This window comes from Fusarium subglutinans (assembly GCF_013396075.1).
Source record: "Fusarium subglutinans strain NRRL 66333 chromosome Unknown NRRL66333_c0000039, whole genome shotgun sequence".
Classification (NCBI taxonomy): Eukaryota; Fungi; Ascomycota; class Sordariomycetes; order Hypocreales; family Nectriaceae; genus Fusarium; species Fusarium subglutinans.
In genome coordinates this window covers 311,154-326,191 of record NW_023502102.1, presented here as the reverse complement: position 1 = coordinate 326,191, position 15,038 = coordinate 311,154, and the positions used below count along the sequence as shown (strand labels likewise).

Here is a 15,038-nt window from a genome sequence, read left to right as displayed (position 1 = left end):
CGACGGGAGTCTCAATCTGGTCTGTCTGCTGAGTCAAGCCTATTGTACCCGCTTCGCCTTGACAGTCATTTCCAAAAGCCTCCTCATATCGTTCCAACTCACTCATCTTCAAACATCAATCACGTTTCTGTTGAGATATTTGCACGGACTTTACGCTTTGCTTTTTAGTGTCTATTAGCGCAGGTTACGCCATTGAGACGTTAGTTGTCTCTTTTCTCAGTGGGAATAAGTTTTATGGTTCTCGTAGTGGAGGGAATGTTGGTTTTCGCTTCTGCACGAGGCGTCACCGGCCGTTGGTATCAGAGTTTGGACTAGCAGCCCGCCTTTGCTGTGTATGTTATAGTGAGTTGTTTTGACACGAAATACTCTAAACGGTTCCTCGGCGAACTTGACTAGAGAGGGCGTGTACATGTCATGCCGTCATGTGTCTTTGACATCGTGGGTTCAAAGTCCGCAGAGCACGGTTGTAAATATGAGGTTCAACGATGACGAGCAACAGCAGCATAGCATCGTGGGCCAAAGCGTAAGAAGCGAAAGGGACGAGGGAGGTTTGTTTACTCTACGCAAAGCGCGGTTAGTTTGCCATTCACCGCTTGCAATGCAGGCAATGTACTCGTCACCACCAACATCTACCGATATGTATCTCTTCCTTGGACCTCCCCCTGCATGTACGTACGGGCAAGGCAGTTGAATCCTGCAAAGCCTGGAGAACGGGATATGGCAAGACAGCCGCACGTGTTGCTCTCGCTGCTCGCCCCGAGTTTCTCATTCTCTTTTCATTCGAGAAGCCTCAGCCAATCCGAGTCTCGCACTCAATCCCCGAGCTTCGGTTTGTCTGCCACGTCGTCGTCGCGTTCGCTTCGCTACACATAAGTAAACACCACGTAACTTACTGTACCAAGGTCATGAGAATGTACAAAAATGGAGACCGATTGTTTGACAGATCCGCGACGTGGGGTACGTGGGAGATCCCTTGAGGCAGAAGCGTCACGGCATGGGGGTTCGTTATCACGACTTTTGATAAGATGAGGCTGAAGCTGAGTTTGGGAAACAAAGACTCTTTGAGAGAGACCGGAGATGTGGCATTCGCGAGTTTCTGAATCCTCGCTATCGTACCAAGCTTTTTTCTTACTCACCTACCTAGACCGGATAGCTGGGACAGACCAGACACCCATGATAACAGCGCTGCACTGTAAATCATCCATCACGCAAACCTTGGGGCCCTTGTCTATCGTCGCATGATTCACCCTCCACTACCTAGTACCTAATAACGTAGGTAGGTATGGAGTAGAGGAGAGAATTAAAGGTGCTCGCAAGGACCCCACACGGCCAATCTAGTTCTTATCAATCAAGCATAACGGTCTTCCATTCCGAAAGGTCCCCTACTTGCGACCTTCTCAAATCTCCCATGCCTCTTATCACCACCCACCCACTGTTTCACAATCCATGGCTCATCAACGGTCGGTACATCCATACATACAAATTACGGAAGAGAGAGAGAGAGAGAGGAAAGAAAAAGGACCTTTCCTAAAATGGGTTGCGCGAGATTAACACACGCAGAGGAGAACGAGTCGGGATGAAACTTGGCATTGAAAAAAGTGACTGTTCTGTTCTCGGAGGACTCGATGCATGTCATGCAGCGTCTTTTCTTCACATGGGGCCAGGATCCAAACCGGTCAGTGTGATGAGCTAGGGATGCCCTTCTCACCGACCAAATGGTGATTTCCTCAAGACATGGTCTTTTGTCCTTTTTCGTCTTGCCCTGGCTGGAAACAGCATTCAACAGCCGCCGAGGCTTGTGATCCAAACCCGAATCCCGCATTTGGTGGGTGTCATCACGTCAAAATCTATCTCTACAGCGAGCAAGGATGGCGGGGTATCGGGAACGGAGGACGGAGATTGAACACACCAACATCAAGGTACGCATTGGGTCAACAGAAGGTAAGGCCATCATCATGGTTACCATTACACTCTGAAACTCTCTCGGATGCTATCTCGTCATGTTATCACCCCAAATCATCATGTTGATAGCCTTTGGCTGGGCGATAGAGATCAACTCAATCTTCCCACGTGCTCTGGACCCCACGACATCTGATGATTCCAACCATGGTTCAGGCGTGGGATGATCTTCCGAGAAGAGGCATTACGTTCCGAATAGACGGTATCTACTAGCTGCCTTGAAGGATTTCGAGGGGGGAACATTTCAACATGCAGATTTATGGTTGCGACTGCGACCACTTAACACCATCATACGTTGGCTCTCTGGGCCAATTGTGAATGCCCCAGGATCGTACATGCATGCATACAAAAGCCGCCGAGATTGAAAGTCAAGTTGCTGCGCCTGAAAGCCCCGAAAGTACCGCCATGAGGCCATCTACCCCACAACAAGGCTCACCGGTATGGAGTATGGAGAGTCCAATTGCGACGCAGTGCCAACATGCAGCAGCATGCAGCGTGGCAGGGCTGCTGACACACCTGCTCTATAGAATGGTGATGCATCCTGCATCCATGTATCGACAGACAGACAGCACTCGCATCCGCATCCGATGAACCGGGGTGCAGGTAATGCCTTTGGTTCCCTCCATTCTGTGTGCAGTACATTATGTGACGGTCATGATTTGCAATTGTTGGAGGGAGGCAAAGAATGATCCCCTTGGCCCTGGAGGGATCTGAGGCCCGTTTATCCAGGGGATTTCCTTGTATGTATGAGCCTAGACTGGACCAAGATATTAACTTTTAGTAAAGCGTCTCGTCTGAAGTTGTTAGTAGGGGGTGCATAATGACGATGACTCTTGTTGATGTCAACTGTGGCAAAGGGCGTAGCGTTCGTGCCTGAGCAAGATCCAAGCGTCTGGAGTTGTCCTCGTCGCGTTCGCAAACTAGCATTGCAAGAGGAAGTTGGAGAGTAGGCGATCTCTGGTGAGTTGCATCATTGATATCGCATCGCAATTATAGCGTAACACGGGGATTTGCCAATTGACAGTTGGCAGCCACAGACCATTGTTTCTCCACGTCTGACGCTGACGCTGACGCCAGAGGGATCGTAGCCAGGGGCCAGGGAGAGGGAAGAAAAGCCAAGTGCCGGATAGATGCATTAGCGCTGCACATGACACGTGCATACAGGCCCCGTAAGTGCATACCCTCTCTAGTTTCATACTTTCAAACGGTCGCTCCATTTCCTATTTCCTAAATCGTCGACTTGCAGTTCTTGATACACCTCACCCGCTTCTACATGTACACGCTCTTTTTCACTTTAAAATTATTCCTGGTAACTACATGGGCTCTCTCTGCTCTGCTCCACACCCTGTTGCTGCTTTTCGAACAAACTCCGAGATTTCATGCTTCCCAAAGAGTCAAGACACGTACATTATTACACACCGGTCAAGCTCATAGAGACCATGACCATGACCATGATACCACAAAATGCGGCATTATGTGCCTCTCTCTGCACGGACAAGTGTCACACCCTCTCGGATATTCTGTCATCAATCTCCCGGTCGCGACGGAGAATTAAATTGACGGGTATCGTTGACGTCTGGCCAAAAGGAGTTATGCAAAACGTGATCGTGGTATCGTGCGAGTCTTACCAACATGCAAGCCACCTGAGACTTTTCTCTTTTTTTGTTCTTTCTCCACGATGGATGGAGATCCGGCACACCCTGGCCCCTTATTGTCAGGTCATGATGCTTGCACCCGCACAAGCCAGTGAGCATGTGACTTGACCGTATGGTGTCCCTCTAGCATTGACGTAGAGTTACGTCTATTGGTGCAATGTGTGCATTGAGCATTTCTGCGACGAGGCTGGCCTTCGGTGATCAGATGTCTAGAGGATGTCTTGAATCGGAATATCGATCTCGACAAACAGCTTTGTCCCAACGAATCGCTTACTCTATTTTTAGACATCGGAAATGCCCGAGTACAAACTTCTTTACGAAGTACGGAGGTACAGCAAACATAGATTACGGAACCTCGATGCGCCGAGACATGGATACTCGATATCATGCTGATCGCGATCTCGTGCCATGTGCATGCTGAATATTGAGGACTTTCTCTTTCGTTACCGATATGCTGGGTTGCCTTACGATTGGTGCGTCGCAAACTCGGTGAGTTTTCTTTGCTAGAAAACTGGCTGTCGCGAGACAAGTGTCCACCGAGTTTGCTTCGCTTGCAGCTCTGCTATTGGTGTGTTGGTCGACACGACCTTTGGTTCTGCATCCAATCCCAGCTCCAGCTCACATCAAACTCAACCCCGTTCTCAATGTCAGCGTAACATGCGGATCCTGAACAATGAACTCAAGATATAGACATGCTTTGCATTGTCTCGAGGTCAGGTGATGAGCAAACAAGTAGTTGCTTTCTTCTTTCTTCATTATGTTTCCAGGTTGGACCTGGATGTTGGACGAGGCTTACATCGTTGGAGCTATCATATCTCAAAAAAAAAAAAAGCCACGATTCAGGTATTCAGGCACGACCCCCGTCACGCTAAAGGAAAGGCTGCATAGGGCGCACATCACGTTGCGTTCAACCGCTATGGCTAGAGGAGAAGAATAAGATCTTGTGGAGAGCTAAGCTCAATTGACGCGATATGATCTCAGCTAAGGCGGCTGAGAGATGTTTCCGTCATTTCCTTATTGGTTGCTAACCCTGTTGAATCGATCATAATAGAGGAGATATTCCCGCTGCCCGGATCTAATGTTGCAATGTGAGCGGCTATCACAAGTGATCCGCGCGTGAGATGCACCTCGTAGCGTGGATTGAAGGTGCTTGGTCGCGTCGCCAGCTGAAAGCTAGGGATTGGCATCGTGCTTACGATGAACACCGCTAATTGCGAGTAATCCGTGGTATAATGGGCAAATCATGATTGAACAAGATGTGAAGGAATTCCTCGATGCTACTTTGACGATGCCATCTGAAACCCGACATGTCATTACTCACTTCTGTCTTGTTGCCCCCTCAGCCAGGTGGCTTACCGTTCCGCGATATGATGTCTCACTAATAACTTGTGAGGCTTCCAGGTTGTTGTCCAACCAAACAGCTCATCAATCATCCCGCCTCGATACTTTGTTACGCCTTCTACTTTTGCTTCTTCTTGTTTTCAGCCTCGAGTCTTCCGTCTACCAGACTTCCATCAGGCAAGGCCTTTTCCCTGGTTCGAACGTAGGCCAACAAAAAGGGGTACGCCAGATCACAAATGACTGAGGTACCAGTGATGAAGACACCAAGAGGATGGAAAACGAAGCCGTGAGCCTCGGGCCAGTACCACCACATCAGACCGCAAGAGACAGGCAGACCCATGACGGTGCCAACAAAGCGACAGAACCTAGAAGCGAGATGTCAGCATGGCTGGGATTTAGATGCAGTCTTTGTTCTGAGATTGCTTTTTTCGGTTTGTCATCACGAGACAACAAGTGGAGGTTCATCCTGCTGGCAACCAACCAGTCTGTCGGTATTGGTTGTGCGGTCTCATTCAGCAGATCGCTCTCACCTGAGACACGATTTGCAGTAATATCCCGAGCTCTCGGGGTCTGAGAGCATGAATATGATAGATTAAATGACAAGACGGCCTGTATCGAGACACGCCCTCTGCAAGAACCAGCAATTGCATATAGCAAATGAAAGACTCACCAGATTGCATAGCTCTGTCCACCAGAGTGACCTCTTTGAAGTAGCATAGCCAATGCCGAGACGCTGAATATCATCTGCGCCACACCAGCCGACCAATATGCCAACTCAGTAGTATCTCTCGCCTCAAGACCCTTCCAATTCTTGCCCCATTTGATACCATATCCTCTGTGCGGCTCCTTAAGCCACCACCACACAAACAACCCATTACCCACGACACCCGCCACAAAAACCAGGAACAGCAACAACGCGACATTGTTCGCTATAAGCGGACTTGAGGCGAATGACCTAGGCGCTGTTTTGAGCGTAGCGTAGAGAACAACCAGGTCGAGAAGAAGCCAGAGGATGAAGCCGTATGTCTCAATGGGCGCTTCGCATACACCAAAGGCGTAGACTACCTCCCATCCTAGATTGAGACCCAGTGCGACGAGCGGTGCGGGCGTCGCGTGGGTTGCTAGTGAGCGGCGGATCATGAGGACGTAGGCGATCAGCCAGAATGTGATGCCGAGGGAGAGGCAGGCTGTTGATGCAGGGACGAGCCATGGTGGTGCTGAGGGGGGTGGGATGTCTGATGAGCCCATTTTGCGGTGTTTCTTTGGACGGGAGTGTTTGAGGTGTGCTTTGATGGTTGAGAGTTTGGAAGTAGATTGGGCGTGGGTGGTAGTTGAGGTGGTTGAGGTATTGACTTTCCGGTTGTGCCGAATGATACTCTGTTGATATGTTGAGATATGCGTTGTTGACATACACGGGCGGACGAGGCTGCGGTGAGAGGTGGATTACCCTATATGTCAGCCTGGGGTTGAGATGACACAACGTCTTGCGACGGTTTCCAGTTATACACTTTGAGTCTGCACATTGTGGTTCATCATCTAATAATTCTAGATTTAATATAAATTTTGGTGGCTTCAAGAGTTGAGCTGTGGACAATTTGCTGCCATAGGATATGCCCTTCTTTTGGCTCAACGTTAGGGAGCCACCTCTCGTCCTCAGCACCACCTACATGACTGGCAAGCTTAGAAATGTCAGAGACAAAGACTTATGAGACGAACAATATAATTCATTCCGAGACCTCTCCGTTTGCCTTGCAGGTCATTTGTATGCACGTGTTAGGTTGGTTCTGAGGTCTCATGCAGGCAAGATACACGAAATCCTCTCATGACTGACTCAGGTTGACCCTTACCACGTATATCACAGGTATAGTAGTCTTGAGAATGTCAAAACCAAGGCGGAGTTTATGTGACCGAAAATTCAGGAGATCCTTCTTGAGCATGATACTGGGCAAACTTCTACAATTAGTGTAAACTAATAAGATAGGTGTGACCCTCGACTTGTTTTTGACTTATAGCTGTCTGCCTATGACAATCGATACTTGTACAAACACTACATCACGGCAGTTGAAATGTGCCGGTAGGTCAAATTAGTATTTATGTACAGGAAATCAGCCTAGAATACAATGGAGTAAGTGATATCAACTTCAGTTTCACCTCGCAAGACCCGCCCGGTGCACCACCTATCACTCTAGTAACTGAGAAGCACCTCTTAAACGATAGAGTATGAGAGCGGAGAGTATTGGTCGCAAAGAGAGTTTGATACCAATGAGTTAGATTCGGATGATTCTTGTCATGAACGAAAAACACACGATGGGCTCTTCGATTGTGTTCTCGTGCCCTTCGCAAGTACCTGGCAGGTCATGGACAGAAATTACGATGGCTGGTGATAAATAAACATATTTTCCCTCTAGATCGGAACCATGAAGGACAATAAAGTGAGTAAAAAGTCGGATCAAAGAGATGGTCAAGTCTCTTGTGGGCTGGCAGACTGTCGCTGAGCCTGGCTTTACCATAACTCAATATAAGATTTCATAGATAGAAAAACGGTCGCGGAATCATTGATGGATATACTTCTATACAGTTAAGTTCGTGCACTGTATATTCAGAAACCATGTGGTGAGTATGGGGATGGCAATGTGCAGTTGTTTCAGTAATACTAAGCTTAGTGAGAAAGGCTTCAGACAACCATCAGGGATTCGTCGAGTTGATCCCGTCTCCTGGCCTAACAAATGAACGAAACTATTTGTGATATTCTTCAGAAGCTGATAGAATGGTCCGAGACCAATATCTTGGCACCGGCCCGGACTAAGCCTCTATGAACATCGGCCCAGGCATTGTGTTGGGAAGCTTTCGAGCATCACCTCCAGGTCCAGCTCACCATAGAGATCAGTATCGTCTGTGTGGAAAGAAAAGAAGGGGAGAGTGACATGACCAGGCAATTTGTTAGCTTCTGAGACTGGCAGAGGTTGCATCTATTAGATTATTCACGAAGCTAAATGAAGCCTCGAGAACTTGGGAGAAACTGAACGTGGGAGCTTCTCCTGGCTCAAGATTCACGACATATGAACTAATCTTTGATGCCCAAATGTGATGAGGCGATCTTTCAATCCGATCAAGAGGCTTTTTAGTCAAGGCTAGGAACATCCCACCGTCCAAATCAAAGAGTGTCCACATTCTGGTCCAAGATGTGATTTAAGACCTCAATTAACAAGGATATCTCAGGTCGGAGATGTGATGGTAGAAACACATGATCATGGGTGTCCGTATCAAATATTGTACGCCCTGGTTGAAGGCTCAGTGGGGAGCCAGGAAGCTTCTGAGACTTAATAAAAGTGTTGAAAGATAACCGGCCTGAAGTCTTCCTAAGATATACTAACCTTACCTGAGGATTCGTTACTAAGGATATAGATCCCAAGTTTCCTTCCTGGGGAGTGCGCATATCTAGGTACTCTTTTCAAGTTCTCTTATTAAACCTCAAGGTACTATACACTCGGTATCTTGACAAACAAACATGTGACGCATGGTGACGAAACGTCGACCTTGGTTGGGTGCGTACAATATATCGCTATTTTCCCCTTCAACTCTTCCAAGCTTTACAACTTAGCTAATACCAACATATTTATTTCTCGAATCGCTTGGAAACAGTGCCCCAGTTGATGACCTCCCAGATGGCGCTGAAGTACTCGGCCTTGCGGTTCTGGTACTGGAGGTAGTAGGCATGCTCCCAGGCGTCAATACCGAGTAGAGGCTCAAGAGTGCCAGTGACGGGGTCTTGGTTGGGTCGGGTGACAATTGACAGAGTGCCCGAGTTCTTGTCCTTGACAAGCCAGGCCCAGCCGGAGCCCTGAATACCAGCGAGGGTAGCGTTGGTCTGCTTCTTGAAGGAGTCGAATGAGCCAAAGTCCTCGTTAATAGCAGTCAGAAGCTTGCCCTCGGGCTCACCACCACCGCCCTTGCCATTGGGAGCAAGGTTCTCCCAGAAGAGAGAGTGGTTAACATGACCACCGCCGTGGAAGTTGATCAGGGGAGCTTGGGCAGCAGCGGCCTTGGCGTCGTTCTTGTGCTGTGCCTCAGCGAGGGCGTCGGTAGCGTTGTTGAAGCCGGTGACGTAGGTCTGGTGGTGCTTGGAGTGGTGAAGCTCCATGATCTGGCCGGAGATGTGAGGCTCAAGAGCGCCATAGTCGTCTGGGCTTTGTTAGCTGTGAAGGTCGGGGATGATGGGGGTGGGAGGGGCTGTACAAGGAAGATCGGGGAGAGTGGCCTTGTTGCGGATGAAGCTGGTTGTGGCCATGGCGGCGAGGGGAGCTGAGCGGGCGCGCAGACCGGCGCGGAGGGCGGGAGTTGAACGGAGGAGAGCGGAAGCCATTTTGAAGCTGTTGATATTAGCAATGAACTAGTTAATTGAGTTTGAAACAAGAATTGGACAAGATTGAGGTGCAAGAGTTTGACATGTGCCAGATGGGTAGTGAGTGAAAGAACTTACAGTATTATAGGCAAGCTTGTGATGTTGCAATTGACGATGATGTCAAAAAAAGTCGAGAAGAGTCGAGTCGAGCGGAGGGAGGGGTTAGTTAAAGAGCTGATCGGGACGGCAATGTCGGGTCTGCCGAATGGAGGAGCTTGGATCAATCTGTCGTCATATTTAGGTGAGCTCGACTTGATCTGAGGCTTGGCTCGAGTGGCTAGTGCTGTGGCTTTATACAGTAAAACAAGATGGAAGATATTGGATTGCAGTGTCGATGGTCTTCTGGATATTTCCTTTTCGATCTGATGAACATGATCTGACTGATTATCATCATAATTATTTCCCGTTCTCAAGCATCAATTACTCGGAAGTCTTTGTTGAATGAACCCGGTGTACTACAGCTCATCTAAACATCACCATCAATCATGAACTTTAGGTTACCCAGCTCGGTCTTGTCCAAACACCGAACAGCGGCACGACAACAACAACCAAAAATTGATTCCATACTTCTCCAAAGCAATATCCCGAGTACCTACTTCAGTGTCAATCTCCCATTTCTCCGATATCGCCGATCTCGGACTACCGAAGTCTGAGATGCTAATGACGCAAAAGAGGACCTCATGGGTGTTGGCGGGCCATGCATGCAACGTCGGCTAAGTATGGAATCAATTGTGACACTTCTATTCTAGACCAATGGATGAGAAGCTGTTGGTTATTTGATCTTGATCAAGATGTTGTTCATTCTGGTGCAGGGTAGTCAAATTGACGATTATGTCATCGGCGCGTTGGTGTAATTATCGCCAACCCACTCTACGCGTCTCCCTCAAGCATACACCAAAAGTTATAGCACAGCAAAGATGTCGTACTACGACATTGACGCCATCCTCACGGATGCAGAGGTACTCCCCCACACTGTATACCCAACAACCACGAATGTAAAACTAACAAGCTGCAGAAAGTCCCATGCCACTTCGAAATCGACGTTCGTGACCTTGGCCATCTCGATAACTCCCCCCACGGCCTCAAAGCCCAAACACCCCTAACCCTCCCCCTCTGGCTCGCCGAAATGCTCGCCCTCGCCTCAACACCCAACTCCTCCGCGCCTCTAACCCTCAACCTCCCACCATGCCTCTCAACCACCGTCCTCGCCGCTCTAAAAGCTGATCCGCGCGCCGTTGCCCTCCGCGACCAAAGTCCTCACTTCTACGGCGTCGGTGTCAAAATGCTAGAGTTGTTCGATGAAAAGGAGATAGCCGAGGTTTTGAGAAAGACGTTTGTTGTGAGAGCCGGTGAGGTTGGTCTTCATGCGAGGAAGGCTGATGAGGCGGTGGGGGGGGATGGGCAGGAGTTTTTGAGGGGACTGGAGGAGTGGGAGAGGGGGCTGTTTAGGAGGGGACATGAGGGTGTTAAGGGGGCGAAGGAGTGGACTGATAAGGTTAAGAAGACTTGAGTTGGAGGATTCAAGATACCCATGAGTTGCTGAGGCACTACGCGTCTACGAACACAAATACAAAGAAAGACATGAACTATGATCTTCAGCCAAGTCACAAGTGGCTTCACAGTTGAGAGAATACTCAGGGATAAAAGCGTGCATTTCCAGCACGGTCTATTACTGACTCCGACTCCTACGCCTTGAAGCCAGCCGAGGTTCTCCTATCCGTAGGCAAACGGTACTAATCCATCCAACCGCTCAGTAATGTTCCAACCGAACGGAACGACAAGCCCGGCATTTCCCAGCATGCCCTTCAGATTCTACAAAAACCCCAATAATAGCTAGATATATCTCCCTGAACACCAATTCTCAACCCTTCTAAGTACCCAAGAACGCAGCGCTGAGCGTCAGCGATCCCCGATAAAAACGCCATGCTCGGAAGCTCACTCATCCTTTGCCATGTACAGGATAGAAAATGTACTAAAAAAAATGCAACCAACTCCTCTTTTTCCTCTCCTGGGAAAGCCTTCCACCCGTTACCGTACCCGGCCCAGTATATATCGTAGCCACGCGACGAAGCACTTTCGATCGCGTCGAGAATAAACGTATAGGTGTCGCACCGCTCAAGCGGCCGAACCTCGTTTGGCCGCCCATCTAGGGACACAGCCAAGTTTGAAACGTATCCACCAGTTTAGTCTGCCAAGGGACTCGCTGAAAATAAACCAGAGAAAAGGTTGTTAACATCAACGCCGTGACGGTAAAGAAAAAGGAAGCTGAAGAAAAGAGTAACAGGAGTTGAAAGAAATAAGAAACAGCAGCAATCATAAAGCGGGCTCTCCTGAAAATCATTATGTGTGAGAAGGCAAGTCGAAACATAAGCAAGAGAATCCTTGCTATGGAAATATTTGTGCGTGTTCACCAGAACAGGCACACCGAGCGGAGACAAAAGCCTGATGAGCCATTATCGTATCGACTCATCTTGGACTCGGGCTCGGGCTCGAACGCGTGTTTTTTTATAGGTTTTCTTCTTTATGCAATCCTCATCCCTTGTGGCGCGAGGTGCTGAGAAACGACTCGACTTTGAGAACGATATCGGTATAGCACGTCAACCGGTGGAACAGGGACAACAGCGATGCTAGAAGTCAACCTTCATCATCGTTGCTCATGCTCCATAGATTCAAGCTGCCCAGAGGGCATTGTCAGCCATACTCATGTGAGACATGTCCTGAAAGTTGGCAGGGGTAATGGTGTTGGTAGATGAGAGATTGGAGCCGTAGGCCGAAGTGGCCTGCTCGGAGAAGGCATAGTTATCGGCAAGACCGATGGGAGACCCGTTGAAGGGGGAGTAACCAAAGTTACCAGAGGCAGACGAAATGGGAGCGGGAATGCCAAGTTCGCCGTTGACACTAGCCATCATGGCAGGGTCAGCAGCGCCGTCGACGGTAAGATCATAGCCAGTCTCCATGTTGAAGGGTGCCATGCTACTGCCAATGCCCTGGAACATGTCCATCTGAGGAGGCATGCCAGAACCGTCCATGTTGTCGTCGGCCATCTCATCAATATCGTCTTGCTCAGGCATGGGAGAGTCATTCAGGTCAACTTTGACCTTCTTCTCAACGAACCAAGCCTTGAGATCATTCATGGGAGGCCAGTCACCACCACCCTTACCGCCTCGCTTCTCATCACCGTTAGCACCCTTCTTGCCACGGGGAGTCTTGGGCTTGAAATGGGTACGTCGAAGATGAGCAGCGGCGTTGTAGTAAGCACCGTACTCCTTGCCGGAGACGCATGCCTTGCACTTGGACAACGGGTTGACGGCCTTCACATTGCTCACGATGCCAACAGTGGCAGGGTCACGGCAGACAAATTTCTTGACAGTGCCCTCATGCTTGGCATTGACGTGTCGGCGAAGCTCATGATCGCCTCGGAAGCCATCGGGGTGCTCAGTGCACTGAGTGCAGTAGACCTTGGGGTGCTTAGGTCGCTGGTAGTTGCTCTTGTTGACGGGAAGCTTAGCCTCCTTGTTGGTAGCAGCAACAGCTTCAGCCTTGGCTACCTCCTCCTTGGGCTTTGGAGCGAGCTGGATAGTCTTGCCTGAGTGAAGGACACGCTCACGAGCTTCCTTAGCGCGTCGCTCGAGATTGGAAGCATTTGATCGAACACTAGACATGCTGGTGTTGGAACAAGATCGTTCCATATCGGTGGACTCTGGCGATGTCATGAAGGTGTTTCCGTTGGAGTCAGTGTACTGCATGTTGACAGCGGAAAGGTTGGCACCAAGTCCGAAGAGGTCTTGCTCAGAGTTGAACTGCTTGCCAGCGGGGTACATGTTGACAGAGCTGGGAGATAGATCAGGAGCAAAGAGGGCGTCGGCTTGGGACTGCGATGATTCTAGGCGCTCCATACCGACGCCATAGCTGTCGAAAGAGCTGTTCTGGCGGGTCAAAGGGCTAGCTGCCTCAGCAGCAGAGGGACCAGAAATCATTGACGGGCAAGCAGAAGACATAGGATAACTGGACGGAATATTTGACGAGAGGTTGCTGAATGAGTTGTCGGGTACCATGTTATATGGGAGTCCAGAGTATGAGGTGTCGAAGTTTTGAGGGACTTGAGCTGTCTCTGGCCACTGTTTCAGGAACTCGTCAGGGTCCATGCCGATGTTGAGTAGAGGCTGGTTCTCTTGGACGCTGGGCAGTCGATCCGAAACACCCTCGAGAGTGAGATTGGGTGATTCATTTTGAGGAGAGTTGAATCGATCCATGGAAGCACTTAATGGAGCTATCCTGTTGCCGGTCTGTGAGAAAGGCATGTGAGATTCAGAACGATTTGAGACACTGCGGCTCATAGGGAGAGCGGAGCCAGACTGTTGAGAGAAAGCTCTCCTCTCACGCTTATGAGCCTGAAGGCCATTATGCCGTTCCTATTGAGATCATCAGAAAGGTTGAATGGAGATGGCACAGGGCTTAGGATGTATTACCGTGATGGCGGACTTTACTTGGGTGGGATATGTAATTGTAGACTTGCTACGAGAGAGACCACTACTTCGTGCACTTGAGAGGCCATGGCTAGGGATTTGGAAACCGGGCTGAGCCAGAGACAAATTTTGTGCGACTTGATTTAAGACTGTAGGATCTCCTCTGAACTGACTTTGCACGAACTGCTCGAGCTGTGAATTCCGCGCGTTGGCGGCTTCTAGCTGACGTTGAAGCTCCTGAACAGTATTGGCGTTTTCTAAATTCATTCTTTTGAACTGAATATTAGATGTTGCGATAGTGTTTTTCTTTTTCTTTTTGTGTTTCTGGCAAGGCGAGGCGAGATGTTCGGAGACGGTATAGCCTTGATACGATGAGATGTTCTGGTGTAAGTAAGGCGGGCGGGTTCTAGATGCTGGAGAAGAGAACTAGAGCGAGGCGGGCTTATTGAATGGTTGAGGGAGGACAAGTTAAAACGGCTTGCCACAGGCGAAAGATTAAAAAAGTGGGATAGTAGCGAGTAGTCGAGGACAGACGACAAGACGAAGAAAAGAAGGTGAACGAGATGCGGATGGGATGGAGGATTAATAGTGAGCCAGGATCGAGAGAAGAGGCGGCCAGTCGTTCAGGATGAGGCTTCCAATCCCCACCCAGATTGGACAGGGATCATGGCAGGGATCTTGGTAAGGATAGTCAAGGGTGTTGCGCTGCGGTGTGTCTAAGGTTAAGGGAAGAAATCTGTCTGTCTGTCTGTCTGTGACTCTGTGGGTGGTCTCTGCTCTGGGGGTGGGCGGTCGGTCTAATTAGGCTTGGCCTGGCTCTGGCTGAAAATGCAGTGCAGTCACTCCAGTGCATACATACAGCGAGCGGCATGCATGCATGGGTGTGTGATGATGATGATGTAGCGTGCGTCTTTGGTGGTATGTTTCAACAGACAATCGATCAATCAAGACGATATGGTTGTGTTAGGCAGACCTCTAGATTACCAAGTATGTGATTGTGCCCGAGTGGTCTGATCAGACAGACAGACAGTGAGATGAGGGGGATGAAAAGAGACAATATCGAGTATCAACAATTCAGATTATATTAGACTTGTCGCAAAAAAGAAGCTGCTGGAGATGACGACGATGATGATGATGATGATGATGGTTCTTCAACAGATGCCGTTGTTGTTGAGATTGAAACAAACATGAAAATGGGATGAGACGGGCTACCAA

General features: G+C 49.2%; 4 protein-coding genes across 4 annotated transcripts; 1 reads left to right on the top strand and 3 right to left on the bottom strand.

Annotated features, from left to right (window-relative positions):
* Positions 1-5,073: 5,073 nt before the first annotated feature.
* Positions 5,074-6,203, bottom strand: FSUBG_4379 (uncharacterized protein; the record flags this gene model as incomplete). The annotated part of the gene is made up of 2 exons (XM_036682361.1): positions 5,074-5,320; positions 5,626-6,203. 2 exons carry the CDS (start codon positions 6,201-6,203, stop codon positions 5,074-5,076), a joined length of 825 nt encoding a protein of 274 aa, XP_036540199.1.
* A 2,368-nt stretch (positions 6,204-8,571) lies between these two features.
* Positions 8,572-9,318, bottom strand: FSUBG_4378 (SOD2-superoxide dismutase (Mn) precursor mitochondrial; the record flags this gene model as incomplete). Its single annotated transcript, XM_036682360.1, has 2 exons — positions 8,572-9,137; positions 9,192-9,318. The coding sequence occupies 2 exons, from the start codon at positions 9,316-9,318 to the stop codon at positions 8,572-8,574; spliced, it is 693 nt and encodes a 230-aa protein (XP_036540198.1).
* Positions 9,319-10,274: 956 nt separating this feature from the next.
* On the top strand, positions 10,275-10,867 carry FSUBG_4377 (DNA replication complex GINS PSF3; the record flags this gene model as incomplete). Its single annotated transcript, XM_036682359.1, has 2 exons — positions 10,275-10,316; positions 10,373-10,867. 2 exons carry the CDS (start codon positions 10,275-10,277, stop codon positions 10,865-10,867), a joined length of 537 nt encoding a protein of 178 aa, XP_036540197.1.
* A 1,159-nt stretch (positions 10,868-12,026) lies between these two features.
* FSUBG_4376 (key lime pathogenicity protein) lies at positions 12,027-14,090 on the bottom strand (the record flags this gene model as incomplete). Its single annotated transcript, XM_036682358.1, has 2 exons — positions 12,027-13,769; positions 13,827-14,090. 2 exons carry the CDS (start codon positions 14,088-14,090, stop codon positions 12,027-12,029), a joined length of 2,007 nt encoding a protein of 668 aa, XP_036540196.1.
* Between the last annotated feature and the right edge of the window lie 948 nt (positions 14,091-15,038).